We start from the raw sequence: 20,170 nt of genomic DNA, 5'->3' as shown, positions 1-20,170 counted from the left end.
CAATAAACATTTAGGTATAATACTAGCTATAAATCAGTTTTGGCTGTTTCTATTATATAATACATAGAGGGACAGATAATTCACATATATTTCTAATAATTGGAGTTTGGTTCTTCTACGTAGTAGAATAAATTCTCACATCTCAATCAAAAATCAGTTTAATTCAAATAATAGTCTTTGGTCTTGTGAAGGGAATAAGTAGTTGAGGAAACATAAGAAGTAATCCATCTTCATAAGAGAGTTGAGCAAATCAGAGGTTGGGGCGCCAGCCTCCGCACACAGTTGAAAATGCATGTATAACTTTTAACTCCCCCCAAACTTAACTACTAATAGCTTACTATTGACTGGAAACCTTACTTGATAACATAGGCAGTCAATTAACACATATTTTGTATGTTATATATATTATATGCTGTATTCTTACAATAAAGTAAGCTAGAGAGAATAAAATGTTAGTAAGAAAATCATAAAGAAGAGAAAATGCATTTACTGTATTTATTGAAAAAATCTGCATATAAGTGGCCTTACACAGTTCGAACCTCTGTTGTTCAGTGGTCAGCTGTACACATTTTTACTCATCCTTTGCCTTTATCTCATCTCCCATTTTTAATGTAATTACATTTTCCCCATGTCTAGGGTATTTATATTTTCTTTCTATATATCCCTTGAATTTTTAGATAATTAGAAAATTTAAGAGCACAAGTGTTTTTGGTTGGTTGGTGTTTTAGATCTAAAGTGGGAAGTAAATAAAGTGGCCCTCTCCATTGGCTTTCCCACATTTTTGGCATTTGTATAGGAAAATCAATTTGCTTAAAATGGGTATTAAATATAGCAAAAGCCATTTTTTTTTAAACTACATCACTACTCAGATTATTACCACTTTGCCTATGACATTGTAAAGCATACCACCGAAAAACAATCACTGGGGTTAAAGAAAAAAAACCACCAAACTGGTTAGACTTGCTTACTTTGCTTGAAGTGTCTCCTTGCACTACTTGTTTTCTTATCACTAAAGTTCATCTTCTAATGTTTTGTTTCTTACTCCTCAGTACCATTTTAGTTATCTAAAAATATCTTTGAATTATTCCATGTTGCTTATAAATATTATTTTACTATCCCCATTCTCTGCCTTGATTTGTTGATTTTGCTTCTATTAGGAAACTTTCTTTCTATCTTCAGATTGCAAATTTTTCAGTATTCAAGTCTAATTCAGGTATAAGTCAGGTACTATGAGCTTATTTCTGTTTAAATAATTCATATAATTGACTTTTGTGTATATAGGCCAACTCAGAACTGTCCTAATTTGTGATGAGAAGGCTAATATTTATGTAGTGCTCTAATTTCATAATTCTTACAAAGTTGTAAGGAACAAGTCTTTACTCACTATGGAGAGACTAAAAATTGCTAATTGTATTTTAAAGTGTATATGTAGATGTTTATCCTCTTCTTAGAATTAATACTAATTGATATCACAACTCTCTAGTATGTCAGTGAAACTATCAGGATTTGGGGTGGCAGGAGTGGAGAAGGGTATTGATGAAGAGTTATAAATGTTATTATCTTAGGATAAAGCACGGATAACTACATGAATAGAGACCAAAAATGACTCTTACTTACACTAAAGTAGAAAACAACTTAATATGTATAAAAAAAAATCAGCTAGAGGGGCGCTTAGGTGGCTCAGTCAGTTGAGCATCCAACTTCAGCTCAGGTCATGATCTCACAGCTCGTGGGTTCGAGCCCCACGTCTGGCTCTGTGCTGACAGCTCAGAGCCTGGAGCCTGCTTCGGATTCTGTCTCCCTCCCTCTCTGCCCCTCCCCTGCTCATGCACTGTCTCTCTCTCTCTCTCTCTCTCTCTCTCTCAAATATAAATAAACATTAAAAAATTTTTAAAAAATGTAATTAGAAATGGTCTTAGAAATCATGAAGCTGATTTTTAAACTCATCTTATTTTTATTTTCTTTATATTTGTTTATGTCCTTTAGTTTCTTGGCTTGGGATTCCTTCTTGCATCTGAGACCTTTTTTCTGGGGTCATTGGTTTTCTTCCTAAAGTATATACTTTGAAATTCCATTACAAAGGATGCCTTGGTGATAAATTCTCTTTCTGTTTGTCAGAAGGGTGTTTCTTGAATGATAATTTAACTGGGTATCCACCTCTAGATTTATAATGATTTTTCCTTAATATTCTGAGGATTTTATTTTACTGTCTTCTGGGGTCTATTTTTATTAGTTTGTCATTCATTTGTAGGTAATCATTTTTTTTTCTCTTCTTGCTGTAACAATGTGTCATTCTGCAGTTTCACATGATATGCGGAGGTGTTAATTGTTCTTTAATTATCCTGTTTGTGATTCATTGTGTTTCCTGAATCCTGTTTTATCAATTCTGGAAATTTTTTACCTATTATTTTCAAATAGTACTTCTTCCTCATTTTCTCTATTCTTATCTTCTGGAAATCCATTTAGGTATATGTTAGACTTCATCGTATTATCCTCATTTTAAAAGTTACCTATTTCATGTTTTTTTCATATCCTTGTCATTTTATGCTATGTTCTGTGTGATTTTTTTCAGATCTTTTTGCCTGTTCCCTAATTCTTTAAAAAAATTTTTTTTTAACGTTTATTTATTTTTGAGACAGAGAGAGACAGAGCATGAATGGGGGAGGGGCAGAGAGAGAGGGAGACACAGAATCGGAAGCAGGCTCCAGGCTCTGAGCCATCAGCCCAGAGCCCGACGAGGGGCTCGAACTCACGGACCGTGAGATCGTGACCTGAGCTCAAGTCGGACACTTAACCGACTGAGCCACCCAGGCGCCCCACCTGTTCCCTAATTCTTATATCCTTTGTCCAGTCTACTGCTTTGCCCATCTTTGGAATTTTAAACCTTAAGGAATATATATGGACATATATATATATATATATATATATATATATATATATATACGTATATATATATATATTAACTGTGTGTATATATATATATAGAGAGAGAGAGAGAGTTTTATATAAATATATGTGGAGTTTTTAAGGATTATATATGTAAGTACATATAAGTATAAATATAAATGTATATATATAAATATATATAGTTTATATGTGTATATATATATATATATATATATATATATATATATATAAATTTCTAATTTCTAGAAGTCCTACTTTTTTACATCAAGATTTTCAAACTTGGGGTGTCCGAGTGGCTCATTTTGTTAAGCATCCGACTTTGGCTCAGGTCATGATTTCACGGTTTGTGGGTTTGAGCCCCGCCTCTGGCTCTGTGCTGACAGCTTGGAGCCTGGAGCCTGCTTCTGATTCTATGTCTCTGTCTCTCTTTGCCCCTCCCCCTCTCTTTTTTTCCTCTCTCTCTCTCTCATAAATAAATAAACATTTAAAAAATTTAAAAAAAAAAAGATTTTCAATCTCATCCTGGGTTTTAGAGGTTTTCTTTCCAGACATTTGGATTGTTAGGAGAACAAAATCAGTAGTTCCGTAATTTATTATCTAGTCAGTCTTGCTCTGGGTTCAACTAATATCTTTCACCCTTATTCAAATAAGTAGTCTCTTGTCTTGATACTTGCAACTGAACTTCTACTTTGTCCCCTTGTCTGCCTGGAAAATATACATTGATCTTTTAAACATCAGCTCACATGTCTTTTTTAATGGAGTCTTTACTTTCTTGGAGAAAAATAATAACTGTTACGGTTGAACATCCCCTGTATGAATTTAATAATGCCATTGTGTGTTGTACTGAAGGTGAAGTCTATAAGCTCTTTGAGGGAAGCAGCCATGTCTCATTTATTTCTGTGGCCCCAGTGATACAAATAATAATATAAATAACAATGAAAATAAATAACATTTTTTGAGAACTTGGTGAGCAAATTCAAGACCAACAGATTATAATGGCTAATGTTGGAGAAATTACTGCCTGTGTTCTCTTCTAGAATTTCTATGTTTTCATGTCTCACATTTAGGTCTTTAATCCATTTTGAATTTATTTTTGTGTGTAGTGTTAAAAGGTGGTCCAGTTTCATTCTTTTGCACGTAGCTGTTCAGTTTTCCCAGCGCCATTTATTGAAGGATAGGTTGCTTTAAAAAAATTAATATGATAAATAGTCCAGGGAAGAATATTGAAATGAAAATGAACTGCTCTTTTATTAACTCATTCGCAAATGAGATGAGAATTATCAAAAGGACATGAAAAGTTTGAGTCGTTCTGCTCATGGGATTAACTGTTAGATTTTGATAAAATTAGAAAAGTTTGTTTCTGTGGATATTGTGCTCAAGAGTTATGGTAAATCAGGAAAAAAATGCATTTTTGTACACTCATAGAGAGCTTAATGATATTTACAAACAATTATAGAAGAAATTGTTGATATTTTTTCCTAAATATTTTAACACCTAAATGTGCTAGCCCATGTTAATTGCTCTTTCATGAGAGACTGTACTGGTTCAAGGTCACTTCAAATATGAGAGCTGAGCTAGAAAGCTCTTTTTTCCATTATTGCTCTCTAGTAATTGTTCAGTAAAAATAATAACAGCAAACTATTCCCTTTAAAGACTTTCTTTGGAGGTAGAAATATTCCCAATTTACATTTACATACATTTGGATTCAACACAAGTGTATTAAGACACTTCTAACATTAAGGTTTAGAAGTAATCAAATTGTAGAAAATTATAAAATGTATTTGGTTATGTCAGTTATATGATGTTTGCTCTTAAAATAGTTGAATACAAGTTCAGTTTAGTCATAAGCAGAGTTTAACTGGAGAGGATCTTAGATAATACTATTTGTTCCTTCTTTCTTGGGAAGGCATGGAGAAAAGTACTTAAGTGGAACTAGGGAAAGCAAACCATTACTCTCTTGTTGGGAAAAAAAAATGAAAATAGTTCATCAAAAGATATATATGTAATTATATAATGTGTCCCTACACTTAACATGACAGAAACTTCAAAAATTAAAATACTGATTTGAAAAATATAGTATTACTATTTGTTCATTTAGTTAGAGGCCTATGTAAATGGATTTAAGATGTGATTTCTGTGTGAACTAATTGCTGTTACTCTGTCCCAGGGTCATAGTCTATCCCAGTGTTTTTCAAATAACAGGTCATAACTCATTTTTTAAAAAGTTTATTTATTTATTTTGGGAGAGAGAGAGAGAGAGTGCAAACAGGGAGGGGCAGAGAGAGAAGAAGAGAGAGAACCTCAAGCAGTTTCCACGTTGTCAGCCAGAGCCGACGAGGGGCTCAAACTCACGACTTGCGAGGCCCTGACCTGAGCTGAAATCAAGAGTCGGACCCTTAACCGACTGAGCCATCCAGGCATCCGTACCACTAATTTTTAAGTACTGAAATAAATTTAATGGATAGTGACTAGTATTTTTAAATGAAACAGAATATCCTGGAATAGAAAATATCATACCACATTGTTTATAGTAAGGATAAATGTTGGTTTGTGAAACTTTGTTTTGATAACATATATATGGATATGTGACTGTGTTGAATATATATTTCTTACTATGGGTCATGCCCCCCACCCCCAAATTTTAAAACATTGTCTTATACTATATACTGGAATAAATGTTTACCCAATAGTGTAGCAAGGGTAAATTGTATTGAGAGGCAATGCAATAGATTTATGTGTTTTCTCTTGGTGCTAGACTTTGTTCTAAGTAAGTAAATACATATGGATATTAGGGTACATTAATGTATTTGATGTTCAACAAATCTAATAAGGGTAGCAATACAAAATTAATTAGAAATGTTCTTACTGGTGTATTTGGGATTACCGCACAGTCTGGTGCCCAGTGTCACATATCCCTGCATTGTCTTCATTCATCACACCCATGCTTACTTGCTCTTGGTCATAGGGACGAAGGGGAGTACTCTGTTAAAAAGTCTTCAGTAATATTGAAATAATCTTTTGTATTATCTCCACAGTAGAGGAATTTCACTATATGTATTAGTATTAAGTTGTATCTTGGGAATTTTCAACCTAAAAGATCAGACATTTGACATTTGATGTTTCTATGGTCTATCTGGAGAGTATTTAAAGTTCTATGAAACTGCAAAATGAGTCACTTACATTGAGTTACGTTCATAGTCTAGCTTCAAGTTCTTTTCTTTCCATCAATGAAACGTTAAAATTAGGGCACTTCAGCTTGTAATTCATATTGTAATTAAATAACCAATTATTTCCTATTTATATTCCACTTCTACGTCTGCAAAATTTTATTTTATCTCAATATCCTAACATTAACTGTTCAGTAGAATTATCTTTTGTACGTGAATAGTATATGTAATGTATATAAGTAAGGAGAAAACTGTTTTGTATAAGTTGAAAATTGATTCAGGCCCTTGAAATAAGAATTGAATATTTTATATACAGGGGGAAACATCTGTATAAAACTTCCCATTATGCAATTGTTTTAAAAGGCTTCCACTGTAATATATGGCGGAATAATGCTTCTTCTGACCTCTGAACACAGATGCATGACTTAGCTTTTGGCATTCTTCCTAACACCCTGGAGGGCAGAGATATATTCCAATGTGACATATATTTGAATATGTCTTGAACAGAGGATAAATGTAATTTGTAAACATATCAGGAACAGATTCTAGAGAGGCTGCAATTTGCATTTGTCTAGTTCAGGAAAATTATATAAATATATAAGTCTTTAGTTTATCTATTGCTGTTTTGCTCAAACCAACAGATTTTTAAAACTTTGCCAAATACAGTAACAGTAGGTTCTGAATCATATCTTAATTTTCGTGTTTTCCCTCATTTGTAGTATAGGTTTCTTTCACTCTGATTTCAGGCACTGCCCTGACCTGTCTCAGCCCATGTTGTCTGAAAGACACAGGACTACAGGCTATTAACCATGTTTTTCTACTGTGTGTCTTGCTGCGTGTGAAGCATAGGAGAGCTGATCTTTCTACGTTGAATAGGTCCTTAGTCTGTAATCCTACAGTTTACAATACTGATTTCTAAAACATGGAGGCCAAATCTTTATCAAGGTTATGTATGGGAATTTAAAGCTTTCGAAGAAGAAACAGAAATCTTTAATTTTTTCTAATAGTCATATACTAGAACAGGCTTAGAAATACATGTTGGAAGATTTATTCATCTTTAGCCTACCTTTTTGTTTTCTTTCCTTTCCCTTCCTACCTCTTTTCCTTTGTGTTCAATGTTCACTTTTAAAGCAATTTTTATACAGATATTCACAATCAAATAAAATGTGGAAATAATCTTTCACTTCATTCACTATTTTGTATTTTGTTCATTCCTGCATGGTTTAATGGATTATACTTTCCCCTCCCCCCCATTATTTCATTGAATACCAAATCAGTGAGTATATTGTTTTCAGCGTATGTACACTGCTCAGAAGAGAGAACCTCCATCCAGCCATTCTAAATAAGTAAAAGAAACTCCCCCAAAACAAAAAAAACCCAAAAACCTAAAACAAAATACAAAAAACCTTATCTCTCTCTATAGAGAGAGAGACTGTGTAGAGAAAGTGTAATGTAGAGGATTATAATTAAAAGTTTAGTTTGAATAAAATGCATTAGACTGAAGCAAAGTAATTAGAGTTGTAGTTTACCTAATAATTGCTGGTAATTGCTTTCAAGACATTAGATCCCCCAACCCCATTTTATTTTATTTTATTTTATTATTTTTTTTTCAATATATGAAATTTATTGTCAAATTGGTTTCCATACAACACCCAGTGCTCATCCCAAAAGGTGCCCTCCTCACTACCCATCACCAACCCTCCCCTCCCCCAACCCCATTTTAAATGGCAGTGAAATTATTTCACCTTGCCATAGCATTAGTGGCGTTAATACTAATGATTTCCATATTTTCCTTGCATAGTCCAAATGTCATCTTGTTAACAAGAATTCTTTATCAGAGATAAAAAAAAATGCATGTTACAAAATTGACAGGATAACTGTTTGTTTTCTGTTTTTCATTTCACTAACAAATGATGGCAACTGGAATGTTTGACTACCTTCGATTTCATGGAAAGTCAAATGACATTCTTCTCTGAATATGTGGTTAACTTAATTTTAATCTCCTTTTTAAACTAACACTCGATAATCAAATAGAAAGTTGTTTACATTTGAGTGATTGACTTAAACCCCTAAAATATTGGATTTAAATTATAGTTTATTTTCTGAAATTAAGGGAATTATGGGAATATATGTGCACTAGTCCACTTTTATCTGTGATTGACCTGAGGTCTACTATGGCCAGGAAGCAGATGATCTGCCTTCTGAGATACCATCAAAAGGTCAATAGTAGGCTAATGCTATGTCATAGTGCCTACATACATGATTCACCTTGCTTCATCCCATCACATAGGCATTTTATCATATCATGTCATCACAAAAAGGGTAAGTATAGTGCAATAAGATATTCTGAGAGAGAGAGACCATGTTCACATAACTTTTATTATAGGCTATTGTTATAATTGCTCTATTTCATTCTTATTGTTAATCTCTTACTGTGCCTTACTTATAAATTACACTTTATCATAGGTATGTATGCATAGCAAAAAACATAGTTTATATAGGGTTTGGTATTAGTGTGATTTCAGGCATCTACAGTGGGTCTTGAAAAGTATCCCTGTGGATAAAGACAAATGAAATGTCATTTAATCTTCTTTCTTCCCATTCTACAGAGAAATGATGAAGAGGCAGTTGTGGATAGAGGTGGAACTCGTTCTATTCTCAAAACACACTTTGAGAAAGAAGATTTAGAAGGTAAGGCCCTTCCCCCTTGGGATAGTTTTTGTTATGCTTTCTTAAAGTATTTAAAAGAGAAATATGAAGTTTGTCACAATTTGGAGAATTGTAAAAGTAGATATCAGAGTCATGGTGGCGGTGGTGGGTTGTGGATATGATTTCTTTAACGCAGCCTGAAATGCCACCAGGCAGACCTAAAAACAATGAGAAGTATCCATTCATCCCACAGACATGTAATGAATCTCTACTATACATATTCCAGACACTGTGTTGTATGCCAGTCTTTCCATAATTATTGCTTCAGGAATTACTATCAATTGGGGAATGAAGAAAAAAAAAGTTATGACAGTCCGGCACATTAGGTGTTACATGAGAGGGGACAATAGGACAGGAAGGGCAGCTAGTCCAGCCTATGTTGTCAGAGTAAGTAACTTTCTTTCACTGAAAGAAAGTTAAAGACAACTGACATTCTAGTTTCACTCAGATATATGTGAGAGGTGGAGGCATCAATAGGAAGAAGATCAAATAAGTCAGCAGGGAGGTAGTATGGTCTGACAGTTCAGTGAATGAACTCTGAAACCAAACAGCACTGGATTAAATACGAGTTCTGCCCCTTATTTGCTATGAAAACTTCAGCCGGTTAACTTCTCTGCACCTCAGTATTCTCAACTGTTAAGATTAGGATAACAATGATTGCACTCTGTGCTGGCAGTGTGGAGCCTGCTTGTGATTCTCTTGCTCTCCCTCTCTCTCTCTGCCCCTCCCCTGCTCACTCTCTCTCTCAAAATAAATAAATAAACGTTTAAACAGAAGATAGGGATAACGGCCAAGATATGGAAGCAACCTTACTATCTATAATACACAAATGGATAAGGAAGAGGTCACACACGTACACATACACACGCACATACGAATATTACTCAGTGATAAAAAAGAATGGGATCGTGCCGTTTGTCATGACATGGATGGGCTTAGAGGGTATTATGCTAAATGAATTCAGTCAGACCAATAAAGAATTATTATATGTGGGATCTAAAAAAATAAATGAATAAACAAGCAAACAAAAAACAAAATCGGAACTGTAAGTACAGAGAACAAACCAATGTCTGCAGAGATGGGTGGAGGGATGGGCAAAATGGGTAAAGGGGGTGGTAGAGCTATGCTTCCAATTATGGAATAAATCACAGGAATAAAAGGTGCAGAATAGAATAGGGAATATAGTCAATGATATCGTCACAGTGTTGTATGGTGACAGATGGTAGGTATACGTGTGAACATAGCATAATGTATAAATTTGTCCAATCACTATGTTATACACTACTGAAACTCATGTAACATGGTGTCAACTATACTCAAATTTAAAAAATATAAAATTTAAAAAATAAAGTAAGGGTAACATTAGAATATATTTCATAAAGTTCTTATGAGAATTAAGGGAAAAATACTTAGAATAGTGCCTGGCATAAGATTTACATTAAGTCTTGATAGTTATTACTACACCACAATTTTTTTTCAAAGGATTTTTGTTTATTTGTTTTTAATTTACATCCAAATCAGTTAGCATATAGTGCAACAGTGATTTCAGGAGTAGATTCCTTAGTGCCCCTTACCCATTTAGCCCATCCCCCCCTCCCACAACCCCTCCTGTAACCCTCAGTTTGTTCTCCATATTTATGAGTCTCTTCTGTTTTGTCCCCCTCCCTGTTTATATATTATTTTTGTTTCCCTTCCCTATGTTCATCTGTTTTGTCTCTTAAAGTCCTCATATGAGTGAAGTCATATGATTGTTGTCTTTCTCTGCCTAATTTCACTTAGCATAATACCCTCCAGTTCCAGCCACATAGTTGCAAATGGCAAGATTTCATTCTCTTTGATTGCCAATACTCCATTGTATATATATACACCACATTTTCTTTATCCATTCATCCACCGATGGACATTTGGGCTTTTTCCATACTTTGGCTATTGTTGATAGTGCTGCTATAAACATGGGGGTGCATACATCCCTTTGAAACAGCACACCTATATCCTGTGGATTAGTGCCTAGTAGTGCAATTGCTGGGTCATAGGGTAGTTCTAATTTTAGTTTTTTTAAGGAATCTCCATACTGTTTTCCGGAGTGGCTGCACCAGCTTGCATTGCCACCAACAGTGCAAAAGAGATCCTCTTTCTCCGCATCCTCGCCAACATCTGTTGTTGCCTGAGTTGTTAATGTTAGCCATTCTGACAGGTGTCAGGTGGTATCTCATTGTGGTTTTGATTTTACACCACAATTTAATGTACACTCCTTATTACTTCATTTTCATTTTTAACCAGAAATTATTATTAGTGAGACACAGGTATATGATATTTTTCATCTTTTGGTTAAAAAAGTAATCTTAAGTAAAAATAATCAGAGATAATTCTTAATAATCCACCACAGCTGAGAAGTAAGGGATCTTCCTCCTAGGAATTGTCAGGTAACTAAATTACAATGGAATTCATAGTTCTTAGATCTTATATTTAGCTCCAACAATTGAATAACAGGAGAATTGACATAATATTTAGAGTAAACTTTCAGCAAGTATACCTACTCAGTGCCTGAAATTTTGTGTGGTGCACAGAAAATATGCAGGTCTGGGAAGGTTATACTTCCTGAGTGGGTGTAGTGATTTGCTATGCAATCTATTTTCATTACACAAATTAAAGGGAGCAAAAACTTGAAAAATCTAAATTGATAAAGGAGAATATAAAGATAATTTCTCCTTGGATTTGAAATGCCATTATATTACATTTTTTCCCCAGTAGAATATTTACCAGCTACTAATATCCTGTCATGAATTAAACCACACTTGTATTCACTAAGCACATTTAAGAAAACTCAGTAAAGCAGGAAGTTGGCCTAAAAGTATACTCATTGCAGGAAAAAACCATCTTGGGTTTAATGTTTGTGATAATCTGCACACAGATAATTGAAAGTTAACAGTTTAATAATTTATAAAAATTGCAGTGACATACTGGGGCGCCTTGGGTGGCTTAGTCGGTTGAGCTTTCAACTTCGGCTCATGTCATGATCTCATGGCTTGTGAGTTCAAGCCCCACGCCGGGCTCTGTGCTGACAGCTCAGAGTCTGGGGCCTGCTTCGGATTCTGTGTCTCATGGGCCTCTGTCTCTGTCCTCCCCCGCTTGTGCTCTCTCTCTCTCTCTCACAAATGAATAAACATTAAAAAAAAAACAATTAAAAAAATTGCAGTGACATACTGAATGTTCCCTTTGGATGGAAAATACATACTACAAAAATAGAATTTAATAAGTTTATTTTAATTATTTTATCAATGTGTATTATATACATATTCTCTTACTTGGCATGGTATTCAGGACAGTGTGATTAAGAGATTTCTGATTGGTGAACACAACTGGGTAAGTCAGATTTTCTTCTCTTTACTGATATCTATAGTGGCCATTTTAATCCCAGAAGAGAATAACTGTGGCTAAGTCACTGGTGATCAAAATTAACATCACAGAGTGTAAATGTAACATTACATTTTAGAATCTTGAAATAAAATAGAAAAAACTTACTTATTTTGACTTTCTAAATATTTGTTCTGCTCCCAGACCATACTAAGTAGATAGACATCCTAGCATCTGAGGGTGCTATACAGGATTCTGCTGTGATGCACACAAAGAATCAATAGATCTATCAATGGTTCCCGGACTGATTATTCTGAATTAGAAAATAATGCAGGTGTAGTGTGTTGGATGTCATGGTTCAGGAAAAATCGACTGGCAGCATAATATAAAATGGGTAAGGGGAGAGTGCCAGTTATAAAGATAGCATTGCTGCAGGTAATGTGGGTAGTAGTTTCTCCTTTGGTGTAATTAAAGAAAACGTCCAGAGCTCCACATTTTAAGAGCTTCTTTAGTGGGGCACCTGGGTGGCTCAGTCGATTAAGCGTCCAACTTTGGCTCAGGTCATGATCTCACAGCTGTTCGAGCCCCGCTTCGGAGTCTGTGATGATGATCAGAGCTTGGAGTCCATTTCAGATTCTGTGTCTCTCTTTCTCTCTGCCCCTAACCCTCTCGTGCTCTCTGTCTCTGTCTCTGTTTCTCTCAAAAATAAATAAACATTAAAAAAAGAACTTCTTTAGTAATGTAGATAAAACATAAATAGATATTTATTTTAAATAAAATCGAGTTTGGAATTACAATTGAAGAAAAACACACAATTTATAAACTCTTCATTCAATTAAGATTTTAAATTTGAAAATTAGTGTTTATAGGATTTATATGTATGTAAGAGTTATTAATAGCTAATAGAATTACCAGTATAATGTAACATCCTGTGCACAGCTTGTAGAAATGCCAGGTGGTTAAAAATATCTATAAAGTCTCAGGTGAAATATGTTTAATGGAAATGATCACTTGACCATATTAGCAGCTTGGTATAGTATATTAGCTAATGTATTCACGTATATTATACATTTTGATGAATGTTATGTCAAATGTATAATTTCTCCCTTCAAATATGTTTTTGTTTTATGTGTATCTTGTACCATTTTTCCTCTCGTTTCCTATTACCTAAAATCAAGAGCATACAATTTTATTAGATTCTGTTCACATCCTGTTTTTCTACATCAGACAGTTAGTAAATTCTTTGAATCTATCTTCGGGGTGTCTCTTCTCATTTCTTCTTTTTCACTCCCACTGCCACTGCTCTTTTTCTTTCCCTCTCTGTATACTGGGTGCTCTCTTTCCCACAATCCACCCTCCTGAAAACTGCTAGTGTTCTTGCTAAGCTTATTTCTGATTCCAGTAGCAAAATGTAGTGAGCAGCAACTGATTCCCTGTAATTAGACCAAATCAGGATTGTAGGTAGAGCAAAAATTGTTGGGGTTTACCAGTTTTTATTTTTGGTCTCCCACATCCATGTGAGATTAGTACTGTACAAAGTATCAGGTTACAAAAGGAGAAATACATTAATATCCTTGAAATTCCTTCTTCTACTTTCCCTTTAATACATGTGTGGTGGACAGATAAAATATACAGTGCTCAGTTATATTTGAATTTTAGATGGGTAATGAGTAACTTTTTAGTATAGATATGCCATGCAATATGTTTATTTATTGCTTTTTACTTGCCAGATCTGATAACCTTAGTAGTGGGTATTACCACGAACACTAACATCCCCTCTTAAGGATTGAGGTGCTTATTTCTCTGGTTGCTGTGGGTGTTGCCTGCTATTGTCCCACAGCTGAATTCTTCCCCAGAAATTACCTTCCCCTGAAAGTAACTGTTTCTTGCTGAGGCAGCCATCTCCCCTATGGCATTTTGCATTCAATGAACCATCAGTGGAGTATAAAGGCCTAGCGCCTTTGCTTCAATTTCTTTCAACTCTGAAGGGTGGTCTCAGCTTCAAAGCCCCTTCTGGAATCAATGAAGGTCTTTACTGCAACTGTACCATAATTAAACTTCTCCCTCTACCAAATGCTGCTGCCCATATTTCTGCAAGGGTGTTATTTCTGACAGTTTTCCTCAATAACCTCCCTGAACACAAATCTCTGTCTCAGAGTCTGTTGCTGAGGAACCTGACTCACTCATTCATCATTTTCCTGCTCCCTGAACAGTACCAAGAGATATATATACTTGGTAATTAGCAGGACCTTCACATTGGTGTCTTTGTGGGGCTAAGAACAGTTGTAGTGGGTGAGAAGGCTCTCAAACTACTTGTCTTGGCCATGAGAGTAAATGAAAATCAGTATTGCATGCGATACTAGATGGAAATGGCAGAGATTAGTGCCATCTTTGCAGAAATTGTCAAATCATAGAGGACAGTTGTGGATGATTACAGACTCAGCCAAATGGTGGCATCAATTGCCACTGCTCTGTCAGAAATGGAATCTTCTTAGAGCAGGTTGACATGACCTCAGGCATGTGGTATGCAACTATTGATGGGGAAAGTTCATTTGTATCTATTACTATCAAGAAGGATTGCCAGAAGTAAACATACCCTTGGAAAGTATAACAATATACATTTATGGTCTTGCTCCAGGGCTGTGTTAAATCTCCTACTAATTGTCATAAGAGAGTCCAAAAAGACTTGAACTGAGTGGATTTTCTGCAAAACATTTAAGTTGTTTCACTATACTGAACACATGAACATGAAGTGGCAAGTATGTTGGAGGCCTTGATAAGATAGATGATGGGTTCCAGGAGTGCCTGGGTGGCTCAGTCGTTCAAGCATATGACTCTGGGTTTCCGATCAGGTCTTGATCTCATGGGTTCATGAGTTCAAGTGCCACATCGGGCTTTGCTTTGATAGTGTGGAGCCTGCTTGGGATTCTCTCTCTCTCTCTCTCTCTCTCTCTCTCTCTCTCTCTCTCTGTGCCCTTCCCCATCTCTGTCTCTGTCTCTCTGTCTCTCTCTCAAAATAAATAAATAAACATAAAAAAAACCCAGATGGGTTTCAGATCCTGTTTACTTGTGAATCTGTTAAAAGGACAGTATGAGAGTGCCAACACTGTACTGAGTCTGAAACTCTATGATGGATGGATAGATAGGTCTGGTCAGTTTCCACAGGCCCAATAAAAATAACCAAGTGCCCCTTCAGTTACCCTTACTCACTTAGATTCTCTCTTCATTGTCTACCCTGGTCCCACTTTTTCACAATTGATGCCTGTACTTTTTAAAGAATTTAATAATTTTTTTCAGATATGACCATGTTATATCTTCTGCAGGCATAAGAATAAATTAATGGCAACTGTCATATGTCCTAGTAATAACTAGATGATAATAAAGATAAGAAAATTTAGTAAAGATGACATGCTATTATTTTATTAATTTTGATTGAACAGATTGATTTCCAATCAGGGCAACTGGGTTGTTTTTTGCCAAAATTTTTTAAAATGCTTCTTTTGTGCTAAAGAAATCATGATATGGAATTTACCATCTTAACCATTTCTAAGTATACAGTTCAGTAGTGTTAAGTATATTCACATTGTTGTGTAACCAATCTTCAAAACTTTTTCATCTTGGAAAGTGGAAACTCTATATACATGAAGGAACTCCACATTTGCTCCCTACCCTATCCTGGAGCAAGCACCATTCTATCTTCTATTTCTGTGAATTTGGATACTCTAGATCCCTTATATAAGTGAAGTCATGCAGTATTTGGCTTTGTGACTAGTTTATTTCATAGCATAATGTCCTCAAGGTTTAGCCATGTTGTAGCATGTGTTAGACTTCCTTTCCTTTTTAAGGCTAAATAATACTCCATTGTATGCATATACTACATTTTGTTTATCCATTCATCTGTTGATCAACATGATTGCTTTCATTTCATGGCTATGGTGAAGGGCACTGTTATGAGCATGGGAATGCAAATATTTCTTTGAAATCTACCTTCAATACTTATGAATATATAGCCATAAGTGGGATTGCTGGGTCATACAGTAATTCCAGTTTTTAGTTTTTAGAAGAACTGCCACATTGTTTTCCATAGCAATTCATAATTTTACATTCCCATCAAGAGTGCACAAAGGTTCCAATTTCTCCACATCCTTGCCAATGCTTGTGATTTTCTCAGATGTAGGGTTTTTTTTAATGTTTATTTATTTTTGAGAGTGACAGAGAGCACAAGCAGGGGAGGGGCAGAGAGAGAGAGACAGAGACGAGAGAGAGAGAGAGAGAGAGAGAGAGAGAGAGAGAGAGAGTGAGTCAGCAGGGACGGGCAGAGAGAGATGGAGACACAGAATCCAAAGCAGGCTCCATGCTCTGAGCTGTCAGCACAGAGCCCAACACGGGGCTTTAAATCACAGACTGCGAAATCATCACCTGAGCCGAAGTCAGATCCACACAGGTGCCCCGTCACTACTTGTGATTTTCTCTTTGGTTATTTGTTTTTGATAGAAGCCATCCTAATGGGTGTGAGGTGATATCTCACTGTGGTTTTTGACTTGCATTTTCCTAATAATTCGTGATATTGAGCATCTTCTCATATGCTTGTTGGCTACTTGTTCATCATCTTTAGAAAAATGATTGTTCAAGTCCTTAGCTCCTTGTTTAATTAGATGTTTTGTTGTTGAGTTATATGAATTCTTTATATATTCTAGATATTAACCTCCTATCAGATATATGATTTGGAAATATTTTCTCCCATTTCATTGGTTGTCTTTTGACTCTGTTGATTGTGTCCTTTGATACAGAGAAAATTTTAGTTTTTATGTAGTCAAATTTGTCTACTTATTCTTTAGTTGCCTATGCTTTTGGTATCATATCTGGGAAATCCTTGCCAAATCCAATGTCATAAAACTTTTCCCTATATTTCCTTCTAATTTATAGTTTTGGGTCATACGTTTAGATCTCTGGTCCATTTTGAGTTAAGTCTGTATATGGTGTAGAATGCTTGCACTTTTACCTTTCATGTTTCTTTGTTGCCTAACATTATAGCTCACATCTCTCCTCACAGGTTAAATATTTCCCCAAATCACTGATATGTAAAGAACCTATTTAGTGAGAGACTATTGTTTTCCATATTTTTAGCAAATGTTTCTATTTTTTACAGTCTGAGAACATAGAAGACACAGTAACCCCCAGGAATATTATTCAAGACTTCTGTTTAAAGCCTTTTAGTTTGGCCCAAATTGGTTCCTTCCCATCTCCGCCATTTGCTAGTGATTTCCCTGCACACAGAAATAGAATGCCCACTCTTCCCATCCATTAGTGTTACCTGACTCCTCTGAAAAGAATAATTATTTTCTTCCTTCACATGTCTCTTTCTGAGTTTACATCTTTTTTATATTAATGTTATATACATTATTTCTTCTCTTTTTTTTTTGATTATAAGCTTGTTTAGGGACAAATCATCATCTTACACATATTTACATTCTTCTGTGTTATCTAGCACTTTTTCTTGAATTAGGTAGGTATTAAAATGTGTTGCATTGAATCTCATTTATATGTCATTCAATAACATATCCCTAATCACATAAGAGTGAATTTATATAATGTAATTAGGTGCATAATTAATGTTCATCAAATAATTACCCATGAATTATTTTACATGTAAATACAGAAGTTTCTGATTATGTTGCACTGCACTGAGATAAATCAATCTAGTTATATTTCAATCTGATTTTCAGGAATTCATAAATGTAGAACTGTAATGGAAAAATTAAACTTACCTTTAAATCTTGGCCTACACATTAAATAAAAGAGACATTTTCTTTATCCTTTATTGCTTTTAGCAGACAGTAAAATACTTTTAAGTCAAGGATTTAATAAAGAAAAGTATACCCCTATATTGATATTCTTTTGGTCATCCCACTTGAGGAGAAAAATGGTTTACCAGTTTATTTCCTTTGGGGATCACTTACTAGATGGTGCACCCAAAGTGCACCTAGCACAAAATGATCATACAATATAGTTCTATCAATGGTAGTACCCTCGCACTTTCTTCCTTCCACCCCATTCCTGAGCTCTTATGGTAACTGAAATGGTTTTCTGACGATAATCATCATAATGTCAAAAGTGGTTTCCACCACAAAACTAAAGATAATGAGTGCAGATCTTGTATTTATGACACAGTATTTTGCAATCAACGTAAAAAATAACTGGAAAAAAAAAGGAAGGCAAGAAAGAGCCAAAATTAGGCCTATGCATTTTATTTCTAAACTTTTATCTCCAAGAGAAGGAAAAAGTGGATTCTGTTGGGAGAAACCAAATTTGGCTTCACAAAGACAGAGGTGGGCTTTGAAGGAGGAAGGGTGTTCTGAAGGCAAAGAAGGAAGCATTTGTTATATTCTGGAATCGTTAATATGGTATGGCTAAAGCATTGGAATTTCTGCATGGGGCAAAGAATGACTGTAGATGAAGTTTCAATATTTGCATGAGGTAGTAGACAATGACTTAATTCTTGAAATTACTAAATGAGGAGAGTACTATTGTAATCTCCATTTTACAGTTAAAGAAACTAAAGCACAGAAGACTAATAGGCCAGGCCAAAGGACTAGCAAGTGGTAGAGCAGGGATTCAAAAATCACAAGGGTCTGGGCTTTTCACAACTGTATTGCAGAATTAAAGATAATACTGAGTCTTGTGTTGTAGAGGACTGAATGGGGCAAGGTGATTGGAAGACTTGGGCATGCTTACTCATTTGATCATGACTATTTAAAAAAAGTTAAGATTTTCATGTCCTGTTATAAAAAAATAAAGGATTCAATAATTAATACTCATATCACAATAGTTTTCTGAATAATTTTGCAAAAATTTGAGTTTTATAGTTAATAAATTCCCATTAGAGAGATTCATTTCCATAAATAAGAGAACCTCTCTCTAACTGAAAACCGGTGAGATCATAACCTCATGTTCTCCTATTTTAAATTCTTGCCTCTGCTGCACCACAAAATGAATAATCTTATTGTTTCCTTATTCCACATGTCTTTTCTTTGAAAAAGGTTCATTTTTCCCTGCCATTATTGGTTGATTAGCTTTTGTGCATTTAGTATTGTTGATATTGGCTCAATGTCAATTAATGGGGCAGTTCTAAGTGGTAGTTGGTCCATTGGTAATGAGTAGTGAAATTAGTTAATTACATAGGACCCATATGAAATTGTACATTTTTCCTGCCAAATACTTTGAATATTTGAGAATGGGAGTTAGGCACATAGACTAATACTGAAGAATAGTCAATATTAAATTTCATTTCCTTCTTGAGCAATCTTTGCCACCTGAGCACATTTCATAATGAACTCTTGTATTTTACCATGGGTATCCTAAGAATAAGAAACAAATGAGAGAGTATTGTTTTAAATACTTTTATTTCTAAAATTATCATGTGAGCTATACATCATGTTCTGTATTTCTTCATTTTAGTCATTTCACATAATTTGTGTATGTGACACACATCAATATATTTTGATATATATATAATTTATTCATGATGCTTTACCTATTTGAAGTGAGCAACAACTTGATAGTTATTTATAATCTGTTTTTATGGTATATTGTAATTCCAAGAAAATTTGAAAGATCTTAAAGTATTTTTATAACTTTGGTTATGGTTTATTAGGCCATTTGTAAATAGTTATAGACATGTATTTGCTTGAGGACAGTAACATATATTCTAGTGTGTATATGTAATTATGAAATCCTGCAAATTTATGGTTTCATAATTTCAGGGTCCTGGATATACATTTTGTATCCCTTGCTTAGGATGATAGTTTTTAGGTAGCCGGTCTTAGGATAAAGCCCTTACTGTTAATCACTTTTCATTATTCTTTATAAGTCAAACTGTGTTTAATAATATTTCTACCCATCAAAGGTATGGTATAGCATTTAGGGTATTTGCTTTCTTTCTTTTTTTTGTTTTTGGATGGAGGAGGGTATCTGCTTTCTAATGTGACTTAAATATATCATTTGTGAATTGAATAGGACTGTGTGTGTGTGTG

General features: G+C 34.7%; 1 protein-coding gene across 8 annotated transcripts in view; it reads left to right on the top strand.

The window, feature by feature from the left end:
• The window catches only part of SLC4A10 (solute carrier family 4 member 10), a 317,997-nt gene that overhangs the window by 117,244 nt on the left and 180,583 nt on the right, over positions 1 to 20,170 (top strand). For all 8 annotated transcript variants that reach the window (XM_060621101.1, XM_060621094.2, XM_060621093.2 and 5 more), the window contains one exon: positions 8,684 to 8,765. Coding sequence is in view for 7 of the 8 variants with exons in the window: in XM_060621094.2 (XP_060477077.1) it covers positions 8,684 to 8,765 (82 nt within the window). In the remaining variant the exon portion in view is untranslated. The remainder of the gene's footprint in view (positions 1 to 8,683; positions 8,766 to 20,170) is intronic.

This window comes from Panthera onca, chromosome C1, assembly GCF_046562875.1.
Source record: "Panthera onca isolate mPanOnc1 chromosome C1, mPanOnc1 haplotype 2, whole genome shotgun sequence".
Lineage (NCBI taxonomy): Eukaryota > Metazoa > Chordata > Mammalia > Carnivora > Felidae > Panthera > Panthera onca.
Note: the sequence above shows the minus strand (reverse complement) of the source record. Positions and strands in the feature narration are given on the sequence as shown.